This window comes from Crocuta crocuta, unplaced genomic scaffold (assembly GCF_008692635.1).
Source record: "Crocuta crocuta isolate KB4526 unplaced genomic scaffold, BGI_CrCroc_1.0 scaffold153, whole genome shotgun sequence".
Taxonomy (NCBI): Eukaryota; Metazoa; Chordata; class Mammalia; order Carnivora; family Hyaenidae; genus Crocuta; species Crocuta crocuta.
The window spans coordinates 1,663,672-1,682,394 of NW_027529525.1; the positions used below are offsets into that span (position 1 = coordinate 1,663,672).

The following is an 18,723-nucleotide window of genomic DNA, read 5'->3' on the forward strand; positions in this document are numbered from 1 at the left end:
TAAGTTTGTTTGCCTTAAATTAATTTGTCACTGATGAAGTGCAATGTGGAGCTAAATAATACCCATTAGATCATATTTTTAAATGGAGTTTTCTTTATAGAAATATAGTAAGTGCTGAAAAGAAACAAAACATGTGTTTTGTTGTTCCCTTTAGTGTGAAGAACTGGGTTGCGGACAGCAAAACTAGAAAAGAGTTTCTGCTGACTACCTTTTGTACCTTTTGATTTTTGAACTGTATAAATATATTATCTATGCTAAAATTAATTATTTAATTAAATTCCAAGTGCAGTATAAAGAACCAGGAACACAGGTTATGAATATCAGTTCCTACATTAACTCACTATAAAACCTGGGCAAATTTTGAACTTTCCGGGCCTCAGTTCCCTCACCTACAAAATGGCCACAATGGCTCCTTCCAGGGCAACTGTTTTATAACTGTTCAATCAGTACTGAAAACAATGTTTTTCAAATAGCTTAACTCTGTCAGACAATGCAACTGTATTTAGTGCTATACTTGGAGGCTCGGGGTCCTTGCACAATGCATCTCCTTGCACAATCCATCTGTGCATCAAAAGTTACCAAATTTCCATGCAGTTTACAACCCAAGCTTCACACTTATAGTACGGTTCTCAAGGATCTGAAATGCTCTAGACAGTTTTTTAAGTGGAATACAGTTTAAATTTTTTAGTTACTGAAATAAAATGCTTGCTAACTCTCAATCCTATACTTTTGACAATAACAGTCAAATATTCCAAGGACAAAATAATACAAAGTCTCATATATTAAAACAAAAGCCTATAGGGTAAGCACTATACTTTGGTCTATCAGGATTATTCATGGCTTCCCTTATTTAAAACATGAAAGTTAACATAAACTCTATTAGCTCTGTCTTATGGTAGCTATTTCAAGATTGTTTTAGTGCTTAAAAATAATGTTTTCTGTAAGTCATAAATGTTTCAGGTAGTAGTCTAAAAAAACATGGAACTGGAAAAACCAGAAAAAAATTCCATAATACCACCACTGAAAGTAATCAATAATAACATCTTGTTATAGGTATATAGGCACAGTTTATAAAATGTGTATTTGCAAAGAGAAGAACCTGCATATGCTATTCTATAATCTTTTTCTTAACATATTTTGAACTTTCCTCAAATTATTAAACAGTAATCTATAATACAGTCACATTTTCTCCACTACTGTAAGTATAACAGAAAAAAAATCACTGTTAGAAAAGCATTAGTGACCACCAGCATAAGTGGTTTCTATCCCCACTACAAGGAAGTTGGTTTAGGAGCAAGGCCCCTCAACACAAACTAATTTTCCTTCAAAATAAAAGCCTTTTGGAAAGGCTTCTGACGCCCAAGTCAAAGATTCTGCTAACATATATTAAAATTCTATTATAAATATTATCATTTATTTCAGGTGCTTTCTTTCTAGCTTATCTTCAAAAACTAAGAGTTTTCTTCAAAAAGTAAGAAGGAGTGGCTTTGTTCTGTCACTTGTTGGCTTGATCCTATTTGAGTGTTTTAGTATTGAAACTGTCTTAAAACTGTAAAGCACCCAGATAGATGTCATTCTGATGGGCGCTATATAAACTGTGAAATAAATATATTTACAGATTTTGATTACAAGGAAACACAAGCTAAAATGAAAGGAAAACAATGATGCTGTAGCTATTATACATTTATACACACAGGCCCTTCTAACTTGGGTTTGGAACTTGCTTTATAAGGTCCACCTTAAATGACAGACTGTAAGGTAGGACTGAAAAATATAAACTGGACTGCTGTAGAAAAAAACAGATTTTAATATTGATTTTACTCAATTTATAAAGTTAAAAAGCAGTGTTTACATTTAAGACATGAAATTGGCAACAGGTGGCTGTTGACTTGCAATTAGTAAAAACTTCTGGCAGAAATATACCATGTAGTAATCACAATGATCTTGGATTGTGAGATGCTACTTAACCTTTTGCAAAAAAATAATGAAGCAGTATGATACTATGGGGGTTTATAAGAAAGGTCATTATCACAGGCTAAACAGGTCCAATAATATATTCTCTTGGAACATACAAGCATGGGCTTGTCTGTACCCAATCAAAAACACTGGTAGCTTATTTCATACTCATTAAACTCTTCAGTTTTCCCTGACTTGTAAAAAAATTTTATGCAAAAGCAACACACCTTAATTCTTTGAAACAAAACATTTCACTTTGACGAAAATTTCAGACAAGTGACTGCTACAAAGGTAAAAGCATCTAAAGGTATAAAGTTATTAGAGTGTAACCCAGGCTTAACCACAGTTAACTATCAAAGCCACAACTCCCCAAAGACAATCATATGACAGAGCAAGGTTTCAGAAGGTGAGAAGCAATAGCTACTATAATGTCTTTGTCCTATGTGTTCTATTTAACCAAACATGGTATTTCTGTCCGTTTAATTAATCTTCAGAGAAGCAATTAACTACATAGACACAGGTTGTGGTGCATTTAAAAACACATTTAAAATAATCTTTGCAAACAATAAAGATTTGTGTAAAAACAATGAGACACGTGAATGATACAAAGAAAACATTAATCACTCAGGAGGATATTAAATGCCCACGTAACTGCAATAATGGTAGCTGACAGTATTAGAAAGAACAAGATATAAATGAATCAAAAGTAATATACAGATATGTTTTATAGAATTTGTTTTAAATGTGGAGATTAAACAAAGAAAAGGTAGAAAATTTTACACACCATTTAGGAACGGTCTCAAGGTGTATCAATTTTCTCATTTTTAATGCTGAGAAATGTCTACTAACCAATCATTAGTGATACCTAACACACTCTACCTGAAACTTGTGTCTGTCCTTTACTACAATGTTAACCATGCAAAGCCATACGGTACTCTCAAGATAAAGGCTCTTCTCTGCTCCCAAAATGGGTATCCTCAAACTATGTTAGGAAAGTTCAAAGACTCCACTAAAAATGGACTCAAAAATGAGGGAAGGTAACTTTTGCAACAGTATTTCAATAATCACCTTCTCAAGCACAAGAAAAATTGCCAACAAATTAAAATGCCAAGTTACCAGATCTGAATGTGGCCATTTATAACAGGCTTTTAAAATGTAAAACAGTTTTAACACATTATCAATACAGGCATTACCTGGATAGATGGCTTGTTTAAATGACCCAGATTTGAGGTTGTTTGTCTTGGTTCATGTCCTAAGACCATCATATTAGCATTGATCAATCTGAAGGCATCAATAACAACCTGTAAAAATAAGGTGTCAGGTCAATTCTTTTTTAAAAAGCAAGTGATGATGCCAAGCAACAGTGGACAAGGCATGATCAACCTGCATCTGTTTCTGGCCTATTTCCAGAAAATCATTTAATTATAATATTAATAAAAAAGAACCTCCTGCTGACTGTGCCATCAGCACACCACCCTCTATCTTGTAATGTAAGGTGACACCAATTATTGCAATTTTCATGAAGCAGTAAAGAAAAACATTAACTTTGCATTTTTAGTATTGAAATACATCATTACTAAACTTACACAACCAAACAGCCTTCATTGGTGTGCATATGTTTGTCACCTAAATTTTATCGAATCAAAATGAATGACAAAGAGAAATGAAAACTGAAAGTGAGCACAAGCTAAGGGACCACATGTAAAGCCCAGCCCTGTCACATCAATTATACTACCACAGTACTTGAAATGACAACAAAATTACAGCCAGCAAGGCACTTGCTCCATGTATTCTCTTCTAGTCAGATACCTTTTACTTCTTGTGACTATAAAAGACTTTATACCTTGTCTGATGGCCTTAAATATCCAAGCCACTGTCAAGAATAGGAAGCAAATACCAAAAAACCAAGGTCATCTGTGCTTTGAGCCAGGAACATGATATAGAATAATATGGCCCTAAGTTCATAGTAAAGAAATAACAGTAAGTATCATCTTTTTCTAAGTGTATTCAATACTTCTATAAAAAAGTACAAATTTTTACATGATACACTATCATCTGTTAGTTCTTTTATATTAAGAAATTTAACAATAATCACATAGTATCCTAACATTTTTTTCCCGTTCATTGTCATGGATTTGATGGAACTCACTGAAGTTTTTAAATGTTGTGAAATTTTATATAAAGCACTCAGAGTTAAGACAGATACTTCTTTCTGGGAATTTAAATCAATTACCTACAGAATAAACTCAATGCTTTTGTCACATAAAAAAAATCTTAAAGCAAGATAATGTATTTTCCTAGATTTGCCTTAAAGGTGCTTTAACTGAGGTTTATTAACGCTGTAAAAGCTAACATCAACTACACTGTTTCCCATCTGTATTAGTTTGAGTATAGATGAGTAAGTTTCGCTGAGTAAGGGGTAGAAAATAAAATTTATTCTTAAGTTAAGCCACATGAAATCTAATCAAGTCTGAAAAGTCTGTTTATAGTTATGTATGCATGCTTGTATACTAAGGAACAAAATCTAAAGAAAGAAAAAGAAAATCACCCTTTCTTAAGAAACAGTATCAAAGAATACAAACTTAGACCAAAGCATTACAACAAGTGTCCACTCTGGCAGGCCAAAAAACCCCATCAACTTCAAGTTTTGCTCTTATTTCTAATAGTCTGAATTTCCCCAAAGAGTCCTGCTTCCTCAAAATAAAACCAAGTAACCCCAGAACATACATGATTTAATAGTTTGTGAAAACGTTTTTCTTTCTCTACAATAACTGAAATTCAGACTTAACTTTCACATTTATAATATAAATAAGTATGGCCTAAGCTTATGTCTCTTGCTTGTACTTAATTTTTTAATCATTTATTTTCATAGAGCAATAATAAAAATAGGTACTAATATCAGACATGCTTTAGTACAAGATTATCATAAATAATCTCAAGCACTTGTTTAAGAAACATAGAAGTAAAATTTTCTACTAAAAAACACAGAAGGTAAAATTAAAATGTAAGCAAAAGGAGAAAAACGACCATTTTAATAGACAGATGTACTTAAATAAATGCAGGATTAAGAACTTCCACCATTTAAGTGTTGTGGTCAACTTATGAGCAAAGCATCATTTTGGCCCAACGATTCTTAGAAATCTTTTATTCCATTTTAAATTTTTAGTAAAATCATTTGTAGAAAAAACCCAATTCTATGGACAGTTCTATGGACAGAACTATGAAAATTCCATCATCTATCACAATAAAATGACTGTATTTTTTTATACTGAACACTTTTAACCTCAAACAGCAGGCAGCTATTTTATATGCAAAAATCTCTGCAATATTTCTCTGGAAATATTATAAGCAGGTGTGAAACGTCATAAAAAGGAAATGAAAATACCAGCTAAGCAGGTATTATGATCAGTTAGAAACAAATCTAAAACTGAAAAAATTAAATTATGTTAAATGATAAAACATTCAGAAAGTGATATACTATTCAGCTAATAAATGATGGCCTATGTGAAAGGACATGCTTAGATTGACAATTCCTGAACAGCAATATGATAACCAATAAAATACTTTAACTACACCCAGATTAAAGGAATTTGCTGCCATCGCTATAGCAACAGTCTTAAGGAAACTAACATGCTCAACAACCTGCAGACCAAAATTAGATTTAGTACGCAATAAAAATATAAATATGGCAATATAGTCTACATTTTAATTTCTGTACAATTTTATAATTGCCTTTTGTGCTGTGAGGATAAGTGGGTTTCTCCTTTAGAACAACCTATCAAAATAGACTCATTAATGTCCAGTGCACTAATGAGCAATGGGTGAAGAAGGTGTTAATTATGCCACAGTAAGATTCAAGAAAAAGCCCTGGTGAGCACTTGGAGGTGTGTATAAGCTGAAGGCATTTCTCCATGTTTATGTATTTACAGCATGATGCAACAGAATGACAGCAAAGTGGTCACTCCATGGATAAGAACGGTATCTTAGATACAATACACTGCACAAAGAGCCCCCAAAGATTAATTAAGGTATGGGGGAGGGAACAGGGGAAAGAATCCATTTTTGGAGCTATATGAATTTTCTAAACAGTTTGTTTTAAAATATACATACATTAAAGCAGTTCAGTTTATATCTTATAAATCCAAATAGTAATTTAGCCAAAACTCTTTACACAACAACTACCTCATTAATATGTAATAACAAAAACTTCCAAACTAAAGTATAAATAATATTTTCAGGAATATGATGCCAGACTTTTAGAATTCCTTTCCATGCTGAGATCCTATATACCACATTGAATCTCTATCCACCAGCCTGACCATCTAATTTTTTCTGGTACAAGTGCCTTGAGACTTTTCAGAGGTCACTGCAACAGTAGACAGCTTATAACAAAACCATTAGCAGTTTGGCTAGCTTAGGGAAACCTCTTACTTTCCTTTTTTGTTTATTATCACTGCATGAATCTGCAGCATATGATAGTTTATAATTTCTCAGGCTTGTTAAATTCATGTTAAAGGTCTGTTTTCTTGTTGAATAAATTTTGTTCATATAATGCTGCCTATTTCATACACTCAGTCTTTAATAGCACCTTTGGTCTATGCGCAACTCACAGATCAAAACAGAGGACTAAAATAGGGGTTGATGATGCTATTTACATGTGTGATTCCTGCTGTCTTCTTGTTAGTAGCTTTAATATAATAGAAGACCTTGTCTGTTTTGTAATTAACACATCTTTACTGGAGAGATATTTGGAAGTGATTGCTGTGAATATACTGGTTAGTAAAATAAACACAATCACACACCACTTTCTGTTATCAGACAAATTTGTGAATTGTACACATTATACTCCAGATCAACAAACTGTGATATAACAGCCAAGTAGAAGACACATATTTATATAACCCTTTATTTTTCTGAAAATATGTATTCACTCTGACCTTGCAAATATAATTAGCTTGTGGGATGTGCAGATTTCAGTACCATGGTTGTTTTACTAATTGCAACTCTTGGAAATAGATACTAAATATTTGGAAGCTGCCAATACAAAATAAAAACTGCATCTTTTTTGTACATCTGTCTTAGCTTATAAAAGCAAAATAGTTTTAAAAACAATACTGTGTTCCATATTTATTCCAAGCACACCCAAGGGTCAAGGACCTATCATTTCATTTTAATAACGAATCTGGTTTAGGACTCAAAACTGTAATTATTTCCAAATTCAGCTTAATCCATAATTTTTTGGCTTCTTTCATGAGTATAGTACAGTTTATCCAATATGCTATTTATTTTCAAATTCATATTTTCATATCAACTGCTAGGTCACTGAGAGAGTAAATTTCTAAAGCATCAACCTATGTTTCCCAATATTTACTTTCAAAGGAGGCTCTCTTATTAAGCAAAGCTCTTAAAATTAGTTTAATACAAAGGTGTCTGAAAGAAAAATGCATGAGCACTTTTGGCAGTAGTTACTAGAATTATAATCTCTTTGTCTCTCTCTTATAACAGTAGCTGCCTCTGGCATTTCCAATTGCATTTATATTGAAGTCAATGACTACGGAAAGTGTTTAATATATAAAATAACAGAAACAGATTTTTTTTTAAAGCTTGAAAGAAAAATTTTAAGACCTCAAAATCACTGCCAAATGTTAAAAAAAGAAAAAAAGTTGTAATTCAGTTACCAGTTACGTTACATACTTAAAAACTATATAAACCCGCTACCGTATCTAATGACTATAAAAATGCTAGTGTAGAAAGAAAAGCAGCGCAGCACTCCATACCAAATACCCTTTATCACCTAGAAATGACCTGTTATCAACTGCTTAGGTTGTTTCTAGATTCTTTAAAAATTAAGGGGGCATGTGACCTGGGTGTACTGCTGGGGTTTGTGACCCTGCCGTTACTTCTGCTGCCATGCACTGTCAGACATCTATAAGAGAAAAACATCTTCTGTCTCTTGTAAGCCCACAGCATAAAAAATTCAAAGAAATCTTACTTTTTATGCCATTTCCAATGAAAAGCACTAAGAACTAAAACTGACTCATGCCAAATGCATATCACTGAATTGCTGTGATTTCTTAGTCTCAAGTTTGCAACACGGAAATTATTTATAAAATGTCAATTTTAGCTCTGGAAAAGAAATTCCTATGTGTATGTACATTTTCTTTCTTCATCCTTGGAGAACTGCTTACTGTAGCTAGGGATCTGTAGTACAACTTCAATATACTGGGAGAAAAGGGGGATGGGGTGGAACTAGCATAATGTACTTTTCTGACAAGTGAAGACATGCATCAAAATGCAAACAGTAAAGCCACAAGTTTTTTAAACATGTATGCCTTAATGAAAACAAATGGATCTTTAGAAACTAGTATGGCAAAAGGTTATTAGAAATTTTTAGATTCATAAAACTTTATATAAAAAGAATATAATTAAGGCATAAAGTGAAGTTCAGCAGGATTTTTTCTGGTATACACGTAGTCAGTCTGGTATAGGTGCCTAAATGCTTGAGATACAGGATTCAGAATCCTAAGTTACAACTGTGGCTCTTCAATGGCTAGCTCAGCGAGCCAGGGCAAGTTATTTACGCTCTCAATGTCTCCATTTGCTCATGAATGACACCTCACAGAGCTGGTGATAAGATTAAATAAAATACCTGTGTACCTGCCACCATAGTTCTTAGTGTTATTAACTGTGGCAGTCACAGAGTTGCCCAGCTCAGACCCCCTTTCAGAAGAACCTGCTGCAGAGAGCATAGCTGACTCACCACCTCCGCATGCTACACCTTTGGATCTTCTGGGAGTTCACCCTACGCCATGTGTTCTTTGGGCTACTCCCAGCCAATGAACGAGCACAGTGGGGGTACTAGAAGCTAGGATTCTTCTAAAGGACAACTTTGTATCAAGGACTCCCCATTAGTCTGGCTGAAAATTTCTCAGCAATACACTGTAGTCTGATATTGTTCCTACCCAACTCTATCTTCCCTTTTTCCTTTTACAGGGTCAGACTTGTACTGCCGTCTGAAGGGTCTCCCCTTTATCCACCACAGGTGTTTACCATAATAAATCTCTTGAACAACTAATCCAATTTTGGTACCTGCCTCTTGGAACACCCAAACTGATCTGATAAACAAAGTAGAGTGCTGCTACTGCAATAGTATTGAAAGTTAGAAAAAAGCTACTCCCAAAACCAAATCAGAATTATAAATTTGGCATCCACGGGCACTTGACATGAAAACACCAACAGAAAATCAGGGAGAACCATTGAAAGAACACTTTTTAATGTTTATTATTTATTGCTGAGAGAGAGAGAGAAAGAGAATCTGAAGCAGGCTCCAGGCTCTGAGCTGTCAGCACAGAGCCCAACACAGGGTTTGAACTCATGAACCATGAGATCATGATCTGAGCTGAAGTCGGGTGCTTAACCAACTAAGCCACCTAGGTGCCCCAAGGAAGAAACATTTAAAGACATCTATTTTCTTAGGAAAATTCCTAATTAAAGTTTTTTAAAAAGGATACAGTTATGCTAAATATTATTATCTCTTTTTAAAAATGACAATATGCCTAGAATCTTGACACTCGGCATACCAGATATTTCTAGATAGTGACAAACACTAAACTTAAAAACTGAACTTCTCAGGGGACTATTAATGATAGAAGAGAGTATCATCTCTGGGTCACTGGTCTGATACCAACTCTGAGTACCAATTCTATCTAGTGGTTACTCACACTATATACCACAGTCTATATAAAAAGAACAAGTGACTTCAGATTCCTTTCTGGTATACAAACTAAAATTGGTATGCTATTGACAGTTCCACAAAAAGGAAAGAAAGAAAAGGCTTTAGAGACTAAAGGCAGGAGCTCAACCATGTTAACAAGATGGCAGGGCAGGTGGATAAGAGGAATAAGAGACTTACACACATTTCTTGTGCTGCAACATCACCTTCAAAGAAAAATGCAAATATATCCTTCAAACTGCCATTTCTCAATATGCAAGGTCATTTTTGTAAGAAAAATATGTAATGGTTAATACTTTGTTGTATATCGTCATATATTTTTATTAGGCATATTAATAAATACTGTATAGAAATTATCTTGTTTAATCCTCTCAACAACCAAGAGGTTAAGTATTAATATTGTCAGTTTATGGATGAGAAAGCAGAGGCTCAGAGAACTTGGATAAATTAAATGAGATAACACAACCAGCAAGTGATATCACTATGATTTGTACATACACAGCATGCCAAAGCCAGTACTCTTCATCATGAAGCTATCTGATATAACATTTTCTCCTGTCTACAAAAGCAAGAAAAGACTACTATTAGATCAGTTACTTGACAGCTGGTTTATGGCTTAATCGCCATCAAACAAACATCCATTCACCAGAAGAGTACATGGCACACGTAATATGGTATAGAATAAACACCTATAAAAAACAAGAGCTCTAAGGAGAGCATTTTATATAAAGTTTTATTACTCATGTTTCTTTTTCCTCAAAAAGGGGCATTCATTATCTATAAAAATCTGACCACTAGCTTTACAAAATATATACTTTCCATCTCCTCTCACCGATCATTTTCAAAATTCATAAAATACTCTTCCATGGCATACTGAACGGAAAAACCCAAACATCACAAAGTACTGACATGCATTTATTCTGGAATAAAAACTGCACACAGTAAAGCAATTTGGAATGTAAGAAGTGCCAGTGGGCATCTATTAATTAGCTTACTAGTCAACTAAGAATAATCATTCAGGAATCAACTATGAGCTACAAGAATATCTACCCCCAATGATAAGAACATATTAAATCTATTAAAACTAAGTCCCAGGTACAGAATCATCTTCACAATTAACAAGGGCTAATGTCCAATCATTTCAATATGATCTTAAACAATTACTGTATATGTGGGTTATGGAAAAGCTTTTTTCTACAAAGTTATGGTTTCCATTTGCTGGTACAATACTGGCATTAATAATAGGGGCTAGATCTTGTTCTTCTCTATGTCCCCAGTGTATGCCTGGAACACAGTAATGACCAGGAAGTACCTGTTAAATGAATGACCAAGGATCTTTAGATTGGGGAAAGAAAAATATTCAAGAATTAAAAGTCATAAATAATATTCTTACAGATAATAGGAAGAGTGTTAAAGGTTTTCTTGTATCTTTACTGAAACAGCTTAAGTTGAACTAATTTGAAGCAGATTTATATCATTCAAAATGCATATCAAGTACTAAGCAATAATAAAGTAACTCAGAGACTACATTATTAATATAGAAAGTATAAATTAAAAGAACTATACTAAGGACTGTTAGTTCTAGATAAGATTTATGTTTCTTAGAATTTTAAACATAAAATTGCTTTAACATTCGTAGCTGACAATTTTTTATTGTATCAGCTAAATAAATGTTATAAACTATTAAGCTTGTCTATCAGGAATAGTGTAGGCACATTAGCATCTGTAATTTCTTAGATGGCCTCACAAATCTGAGAATTTTATAAAACTTCAAATTGATAATAAGTGTATAAAACAGGAAGCAAACAAAAGATAATATAGTAACAAAACTTGTTCCAAGAGTTGGATGAGTATGCTCACAGAGCTATATTAGGAGTGGAAATAGAATTTTTATGTGTCCTATTTTCTATTTTTCTCTTCCAATCTGGAAAACTAGATGAAGAAAAGGTGTGTGTGTGTGTGTGTGTGTGTGTGTGTGTGTGTGTGTGTATACAATTTGAGATTAGGACTATCCAACTCTAACTGGCCCTTATGGGATACCAATTAAAATAAAAAAAATCTTATAACAGGTATTTGGAATATCTTTCACTATCTTTAGAAGGCAAATACCATGTTACACAACTCTAGCTCTGATTATATTACACAAAGTTCACACTCATTAAGACTAATATCTATGAACTGGCTCACTGACCTTATCAATCTCCAGTTTCACTTATTTAATAAATGACTCTATGACCAATAACTTAAAAATTACTAAACCTCATAAAATTAACCCTGTTTTTATATGCTAAAAGCCAGATTTGGTAATAGCTGACCACTGACACATTCATTCTTTGATTTTACTTTATCAACATTTATGAAGAAAATGATTTTTTTTACCAGACACTACATAAATTCCCAGATATGAAAACATTTCCCCACTGAAAGAGGCCGCAGTCTTATAGGGAAGATAATATACAGGCAGATAAACAAAACCGGTTTGGCTGCAATACATTAATCACTTCAAAGTTTTGACTGCAATTCAAAGGCCAGAATTTTAATGTAGTTATTTTTCTCTTCATTAGCATGTCCTAGAGAAATATGTCAGAAAAATAGTAACTGCTCAATAAAAAATCAGCTGAGAAGACTACTCTTAAATTAGGAAATAGAAAATAGAAGGGGAAGTTTTCATTTCTTTTGTAGTCATTACCTTCATCTTCTTAAAGTGAAGCAAGTTAATGTATTTTGTTCTTAACAAAATTGCCAGAAATATTCACATTCAATATATTAAATATGCTAGTTGTCTCTTTAAAAACTATCAATTATTTTAATCTTTAGAATATAATGTCACTTACTGCACATTTCCTATATGGCATGCACACTCTACTCATTACATATATCACTTCATAATACTATGAGACAGGTACCAAAATCCCTGTTTTATAGATGAAAAAACTGAAACTCAAGATTCGGCAACTTGCTCAAAGCCATACTATAGAGAGGAGATAGAGGTAAAAATGGGATTTGAACGCAGGCCTAAATCCAAAACCTATGCTCTTCATTACTCTATGCCCTGGCTTTATGACATGTATTTTCTTAACAATAAGAAGAAAAAGCTAAAACAAAACTATTTTTGAGTAGTTTAAAATCTCCACCATCTTAAAACTTCTAATACAAAATTTTTGGAGAAGTAAAGTATTTGCCCTCCTTATCCTGAAAAAGACAAAACCTTCTAAATCTCTGAAAACAAAAGGTAAACTCTTATTCATTCCCTAATTCTTTCCTCCAATATTTGCATTTATTCTTCAAAGTTCTTTTTTATAAAATGCTGACAAAAAAACAATAACAACATCAAAAACTGTTCATTTTACATTCTAATGTATCTGTAAAATAAGCATGAACAAAGAGATTAAATGTACAATCTGGAATAGAACTGTTTCTATGTTCTTCACCAGGAGCTACAAACTCCTCTTTTCTAAGTGATGTGCTATCAAAACTCAGTCCAAGTTTCATTTACTTCGTGCAGCCATACCAATTTCTTTCTAATTTAATTTGCATTTACTATGTTTGCTATACAAGTACAACTTTATTGCATTCTGGCACATACATGGTTCTGAAGAAGTATTTGCTGGATTATTTCTCTCTAGTAACCATCTTAATACTTAAGTTACAGAAACAAAGCAGTATCAGTATAATTTGTATTTTATCAGGATGCAACATAGGGTATCAAGCATATAATGGGCAGAATGTTATCTGGCTCACTAATGACACTAAATGTCTATGACTTATCTTCTCAAAAAGACAGACTTTTTAAATTTTTATACCAGAATCAGTACACAGGCACATCAGATGTACTTAAGAAATACCTGCTGATAAATTGAGGATTTCTGATCAGATTAAATACAAATTTCTCAAGAAAACTCAGCCAGGGTGAAGATTTATATGGACTAAAGGGTTATGAGGGTTTTTTTTTCTTTTAATGTTTTCAAATAGAGAACAAAACATGAAGACTGTTAACAGCAGGTAACATCTGAACATTTTACTGATAGGAATTGTGATAAGAAAATAGGTTTTCAAAAGTAGTAATGGTTGCATGGTAGTTTTATGATTTTGTACAGTCACCATTCTTTTTGCCCTAAGGAAGCAGTATAATCATGTTACAAGTTAAATTAACTTTGAAAGTCCAGTTGTGGGCTAAATATTCAGGATAACAAAACTTTAGAGGCTGTCACTTTACTACTTGAGAACTGAAGTTAAAGTACTTAAATATGTGTATTTTATAAATAAACTAAAACAGAATCTTAACTATTTCACTGAGAAGTTTAGAGTGAGACTCACCAGTAATTTCTATAGTTTACTCTCCATTTAAATTATGCATGTTATTATTATTTTCCACCCGTATCATTTTTACACATTTACAGGATTACATAACATACAGAATACTGTGGATTCTTTATCACATAGTGTATTTTATTCTTTATGTAGGTCTCAATGTTTGGCCCTAGGGATGTCGCAAAAGCTAACAGGTACGGATCTGTCTAAAAACAATTTATTTTAATTAACAGAACAAATACTCTGAGAAAAATCAATTAATAAATAACAACTACTATAAATACCGTAAGGAACTAGTGAGAACTTAGACAAAATGTTTAGCCCCTTCCCCAGACTTATACTGAAGGAAGTGATACCTATTCATATAAGAAAGGGTGTGGTAATGACCTCTGGTACTCATTTTCCAATTCTGTGTTACTCTAATTATATAGCTCATAACTGTCTAATATTAAAGAGCCATTAAAACAGTGTGAGCTCTGAAATTCTGTAGACCTGATTTGTATCCTTGTTCTTCTGCTTAATAATGATATGATTTTGGGGGCACTTGGGTGGTTCAGTTGGTTAAGCATCCAACTTCAGCTCAGGTCATGAATTCATGGTTCATGAGTTCAATCCCTGCATTGGGCTCTGTGCTGCCAGCTCAGAGTCTGGAGCCTGTCTCTCTCTCTCTCTCTGCCCCCAACCCCCACTCATGTTCTATCTCTATGTCTCTCTTTCAAAAATAAATAAACATTACAAAATAAAAATAAAAAATAATGCTATGATTTTGGACAAAGTAATCTCTTTGACCCTAATTTATTTTTTACCTTTTCATTGATAAAATGGAGTAATAATAATGCCTCTATCTCCAGAATTACTAAAGAATACATGAGACAAGTTGAAATATTCATCACCATAATACTTGGCACACAGCAAGAATTCCATAAAGATATATTCAAGTCACTATAAAAGGAAATCAAACATTACGAATTAATGAGATTACAAAGAACTAATGCTTACCTCATCACTCAGAAACAGGTAATATTGGGATTTAGAAAAATGAACATATAAAATATACAGGAAAGAGGTATTAAGTGAACAGAGACTCAATGTGAATAATTTATATATAGATTGTCATTTTAACTCTTGATCTAATCATTGTCTTACTAAATATTTTGACAGCTTTGATAAATCACATACAGAGAAGGGGAGAGGGAGAATCCTATGTTACTCTTCATTTTTTGTAAGTTTATATACTTAAGTTTGGCTTACAGTTTTGAGAAGTCTTGACACTAAAAGAGCCATAAATTATAATCAAACTCAGACGTCATACAGATGAAGTTATTACACTATTGAGAAAGAACTGGATGCTTATTTCAGGTCATATTAACTGTATGAATCTATGTTGGGTACAAGAAGTAATGTGAATTATCAATATATAAAACTAGACAATGGTACATATGATTTTATAAAGTCATTTTAGGTATATTATTTTGAAAAAATAACTACATTTACCATGACAACAGTCATGTCATACAAGTGTTTTAACGAAAGTCATTCTTTGATTAATCAGAAATAAACAATGCAAATTCCAATGTTATATAATACTTAAACTAGATTTAGAAACTAAAATTGCCATTTAAGATATTATAACCAAGACAGAACTCTAATTATACTTAAAATTAAACTTTAATTATCTTTTGTAAATATTGTGGTGGGGTACTTAACTGGATAATTGTTATATTTCTAAAATAATGATTATTACTTAAATGAGTTGTGAGCTATTAAAAAGGTATCTTATCAGAGAATTAAACTTAAGAGCTATCATACTGTACTTTAATTCATAAAGCTAACAATATTCAAGGATTTTTCAACTCCTTTTGTTTATGTTAGTTAAGTAACAATTTGGTTTTAAAAAAATAAGCTGAAATACAGGTATACAGAAGTGATCCACTCTGAATTATCCAGTATACCAGTTTCTATTATTATTGTTTTTGTGGCTAGTTTCCACCTCTGAAAAACTAAATCACATCTAATAGGATCATGATTTAGAGAAGACCTCAATTTTTATTCATCATAATGATATCATGTCAGAAAGTATTCATCTTCAAATTCGTAACAGATAAAAACTCCACGTTTAATAGCCATACTTAGTTTGTTTGAGCTGGTGAGCAGATATAAATGTAATCTGCAATACTAGCAAAACTCCAGGTCTGAGAGATAGCAAGCTAATATTTATTTTTAAGTGCTCTAAAAATTATTTGTAAAAGCTGCATAAAAAGGATTCCATAAATGTATTGTGATTTTATTTTAACAATTATTCTACACTACAATGGAAGTACATGCTCAAACAAGACACCTCAGCAGTATTTTAAAGCAGTAACCACCTAGCCAATTTCTGTATGTTCTGTAGTTTTTCTAATCCACTCTCCCTGTGGTTGAGCAAAATCGAATTGCCTCTCACATTTGCAGACAGCTCTGTGAAGGTGATAATAGAGCTGCTCCCTGCTGTCATGAGGCAGGAAATAGGAAAATGGCATATGGGGCTAGAAAGAAAGAAATAAAAAAAAGAAAGAAAGAGAGAACGAAGGGGGAAAAAAAAAAGAACTAAACAAGAACAAAAGATTTCAACAAAGAACAACTATAACCCAATATGCTTTGCAAGTTAATCTCTTTTCTGAATCATTTAGCATATTTAATCATTCATCTGTGTCCTCACTCCAAAAATGCGAATGGCTGATACCAAGTCTTGGGTCAAGTTTTCATTGTCTAAAACATTTGGGACATCCAACTCCAGAATATGTTCTGTATAATGTCTGCAAAACAGAGAGTCTTTAACTAGACATATAAAATGTTGTGCCAGTCCCAAATTCACCATTTCAAAATAAAGGAAGGTAGAACAATGTTTATTAAAATATTAATAAAATATGCAGAGCAGGCTTTTGGTGTGGTTTAACGTTCCTAAACCTATAAAATAAAATCAAATTTAAAAATAAACATTTGTGATTAGACAATGGCTGATTAATGTAGAAACAAATCTCCAAATAGTTATATTGCTAATAGTACCAAGACACATTTTTCGACTTGTACAGTTTTTTGTTTGTTTTAAGTACACAGTTGGATTTTTTTGTGTGTACAAATCCTGCTCTAAACAGAAGAAATTTTAATCTAATGTATCTGTAAACAGAATGTGGCAGTAGGTGCTAATAAAGATAGAATCTACTCTACCTTTCCTTTTACACTCTGAATGGGATCCACAACCACTGCCACAGCTCTCTCCGACAAGGCTTCAAAGCTCTGCTGAGTGTTGATATCCACACCAGAAAGCCAACAACCAAAGCCAGGGTGACTGTGATACCAACCAACAACCATCTCAGGCCTGAAACAAAGAGGGCATTCAGCAGTTCAGAACAGAACAAGTAATACACATCTATGCTATGAAAAGAAACAACACACTAACAGGGTATAAATTAAGAAGAGATGAAAAAACACACAGGTGTGAAAAAGCACCATTAGAAACACTGAAATCATACACCATATTATCCGGAAAACATGGAAACGAATAAGCATGACAAAGGAGTGCTATCATTAAGAGATGCACATTAGCAGTGGTAGATAAGGCTTTCAGTTTTTCACCTTGTTACCACACTTTCTCTGAGCCAGTTTTTACCCTTTCAGCGTTCAAGTAAATATCTACTCTTTAACTCCTTAGCTCTGGGAATAGGATTTTCCAGGCAGAGTACATTGTTAACAATGGACACCAGGATCCACTGTTGTGAAAGGATTAAATATCAATTAAACCAGCAGTAGAACTAGGAACTCAGTCAAAAACCAATTTGCACTCTTCTGCTCAGCTGCTGAGCCTTTTGCTAACATTAATTTTGAAGTTTCTTCCACAGTAGAAGAATTTGAGCAAGAGAATGACAACTATTGAGAGATTTAATCTGGGGGAAAACCTGAAAAATATCTGAATTCTACTTTCTCTGTCTTTAAAAATCATATGCCTAATATAATTAAATATTCAGAATCTTATTTAGTCACAACTCTCCAATATATGGAACATACAGGCTCTTTCAATTATAAATGACTAGGCAGTAACTCCATATGCTAAACAGGGAAGCTGCAGCCCAAGTTTACTATGTGATGGTTGAGAATTTTAACATTCTCAATTTCCTCATTGGCAAATTTCTGTGATTCTAGAAGAAAGAGATACTAGATAGGTGGTATACAGCACTGACAGTGATCATTTTACATTAACTACATGGCTTTTTTTTTCCAGGTATGATATTCATAAACATCCAGATTTTTGAAATACATTTCTAAAAATGTTTCCCATTATTCTTTTATAAAATCAGTTAAAATACTTACCTTCCTGTCTGCTTCAACATATCTAACATTTTGGCTTGGAACACTGGATCAACTGCCTCCACACTGACACCCTGGTTTAGATAGGAAGAAAAATAACTAGCTTTTAGAACTATGAATAAATACCCAGAAATATTTTTTTACAATCTAAATCAACAAAAAACTACCCCAAAAAACCCTCTATGTATATTATTTTGGGATAGCAAAATAATTTTATAGGCTTGGATACTCATAATTGATTCCCATTTACATGATTCAATTATCAGCCATACTTTAATAAGCCTCTAAAATTGCCATGTACCAAACTGCTAATAGCTAATGAGTTAAGTTTTTGGGATCCTTTAAGAGTTTATGGCCATGGCTACACACACACACACACA

General features: G+C 33.0%; 1 protein-coding gene across 2 annotated transcripts in view; it reads right to left on the reverse strand.

The window, feature by feature from the left end:
- The window catches only part of PSMD14 (proteasome 26S subunit, non-ATPase 14), a 99,919-nt gene that overhangs the window by 22,008 nt on the left and 59,188 nt on the right, over nucleotides 1-18,723 (reverse strand). For both annotated transcript variants that reach the window (XM_077760993.1, XM_077760994.1), the window contains 3 exons: nucleotides 18,347-18,417; nucleotides 17,207-17,357; nucleotides 3,150-3,257 (listed from right to left, as the gene is read on the reverse strand). In XM_077760993.1, coding sequence (XP_077617119.1) covers nucleotides 3,150-3,257; nucleotides 17,207-17,357; nucleotides 18,347-18,417 — 330 coding nt within the window. The remainder of the gene's footprint in view (nucleotides 1-3,149; nucleotides 3,258-17,206; nucleotides 17,358-18,346; nucleotides 18,418-18,723) is intronic.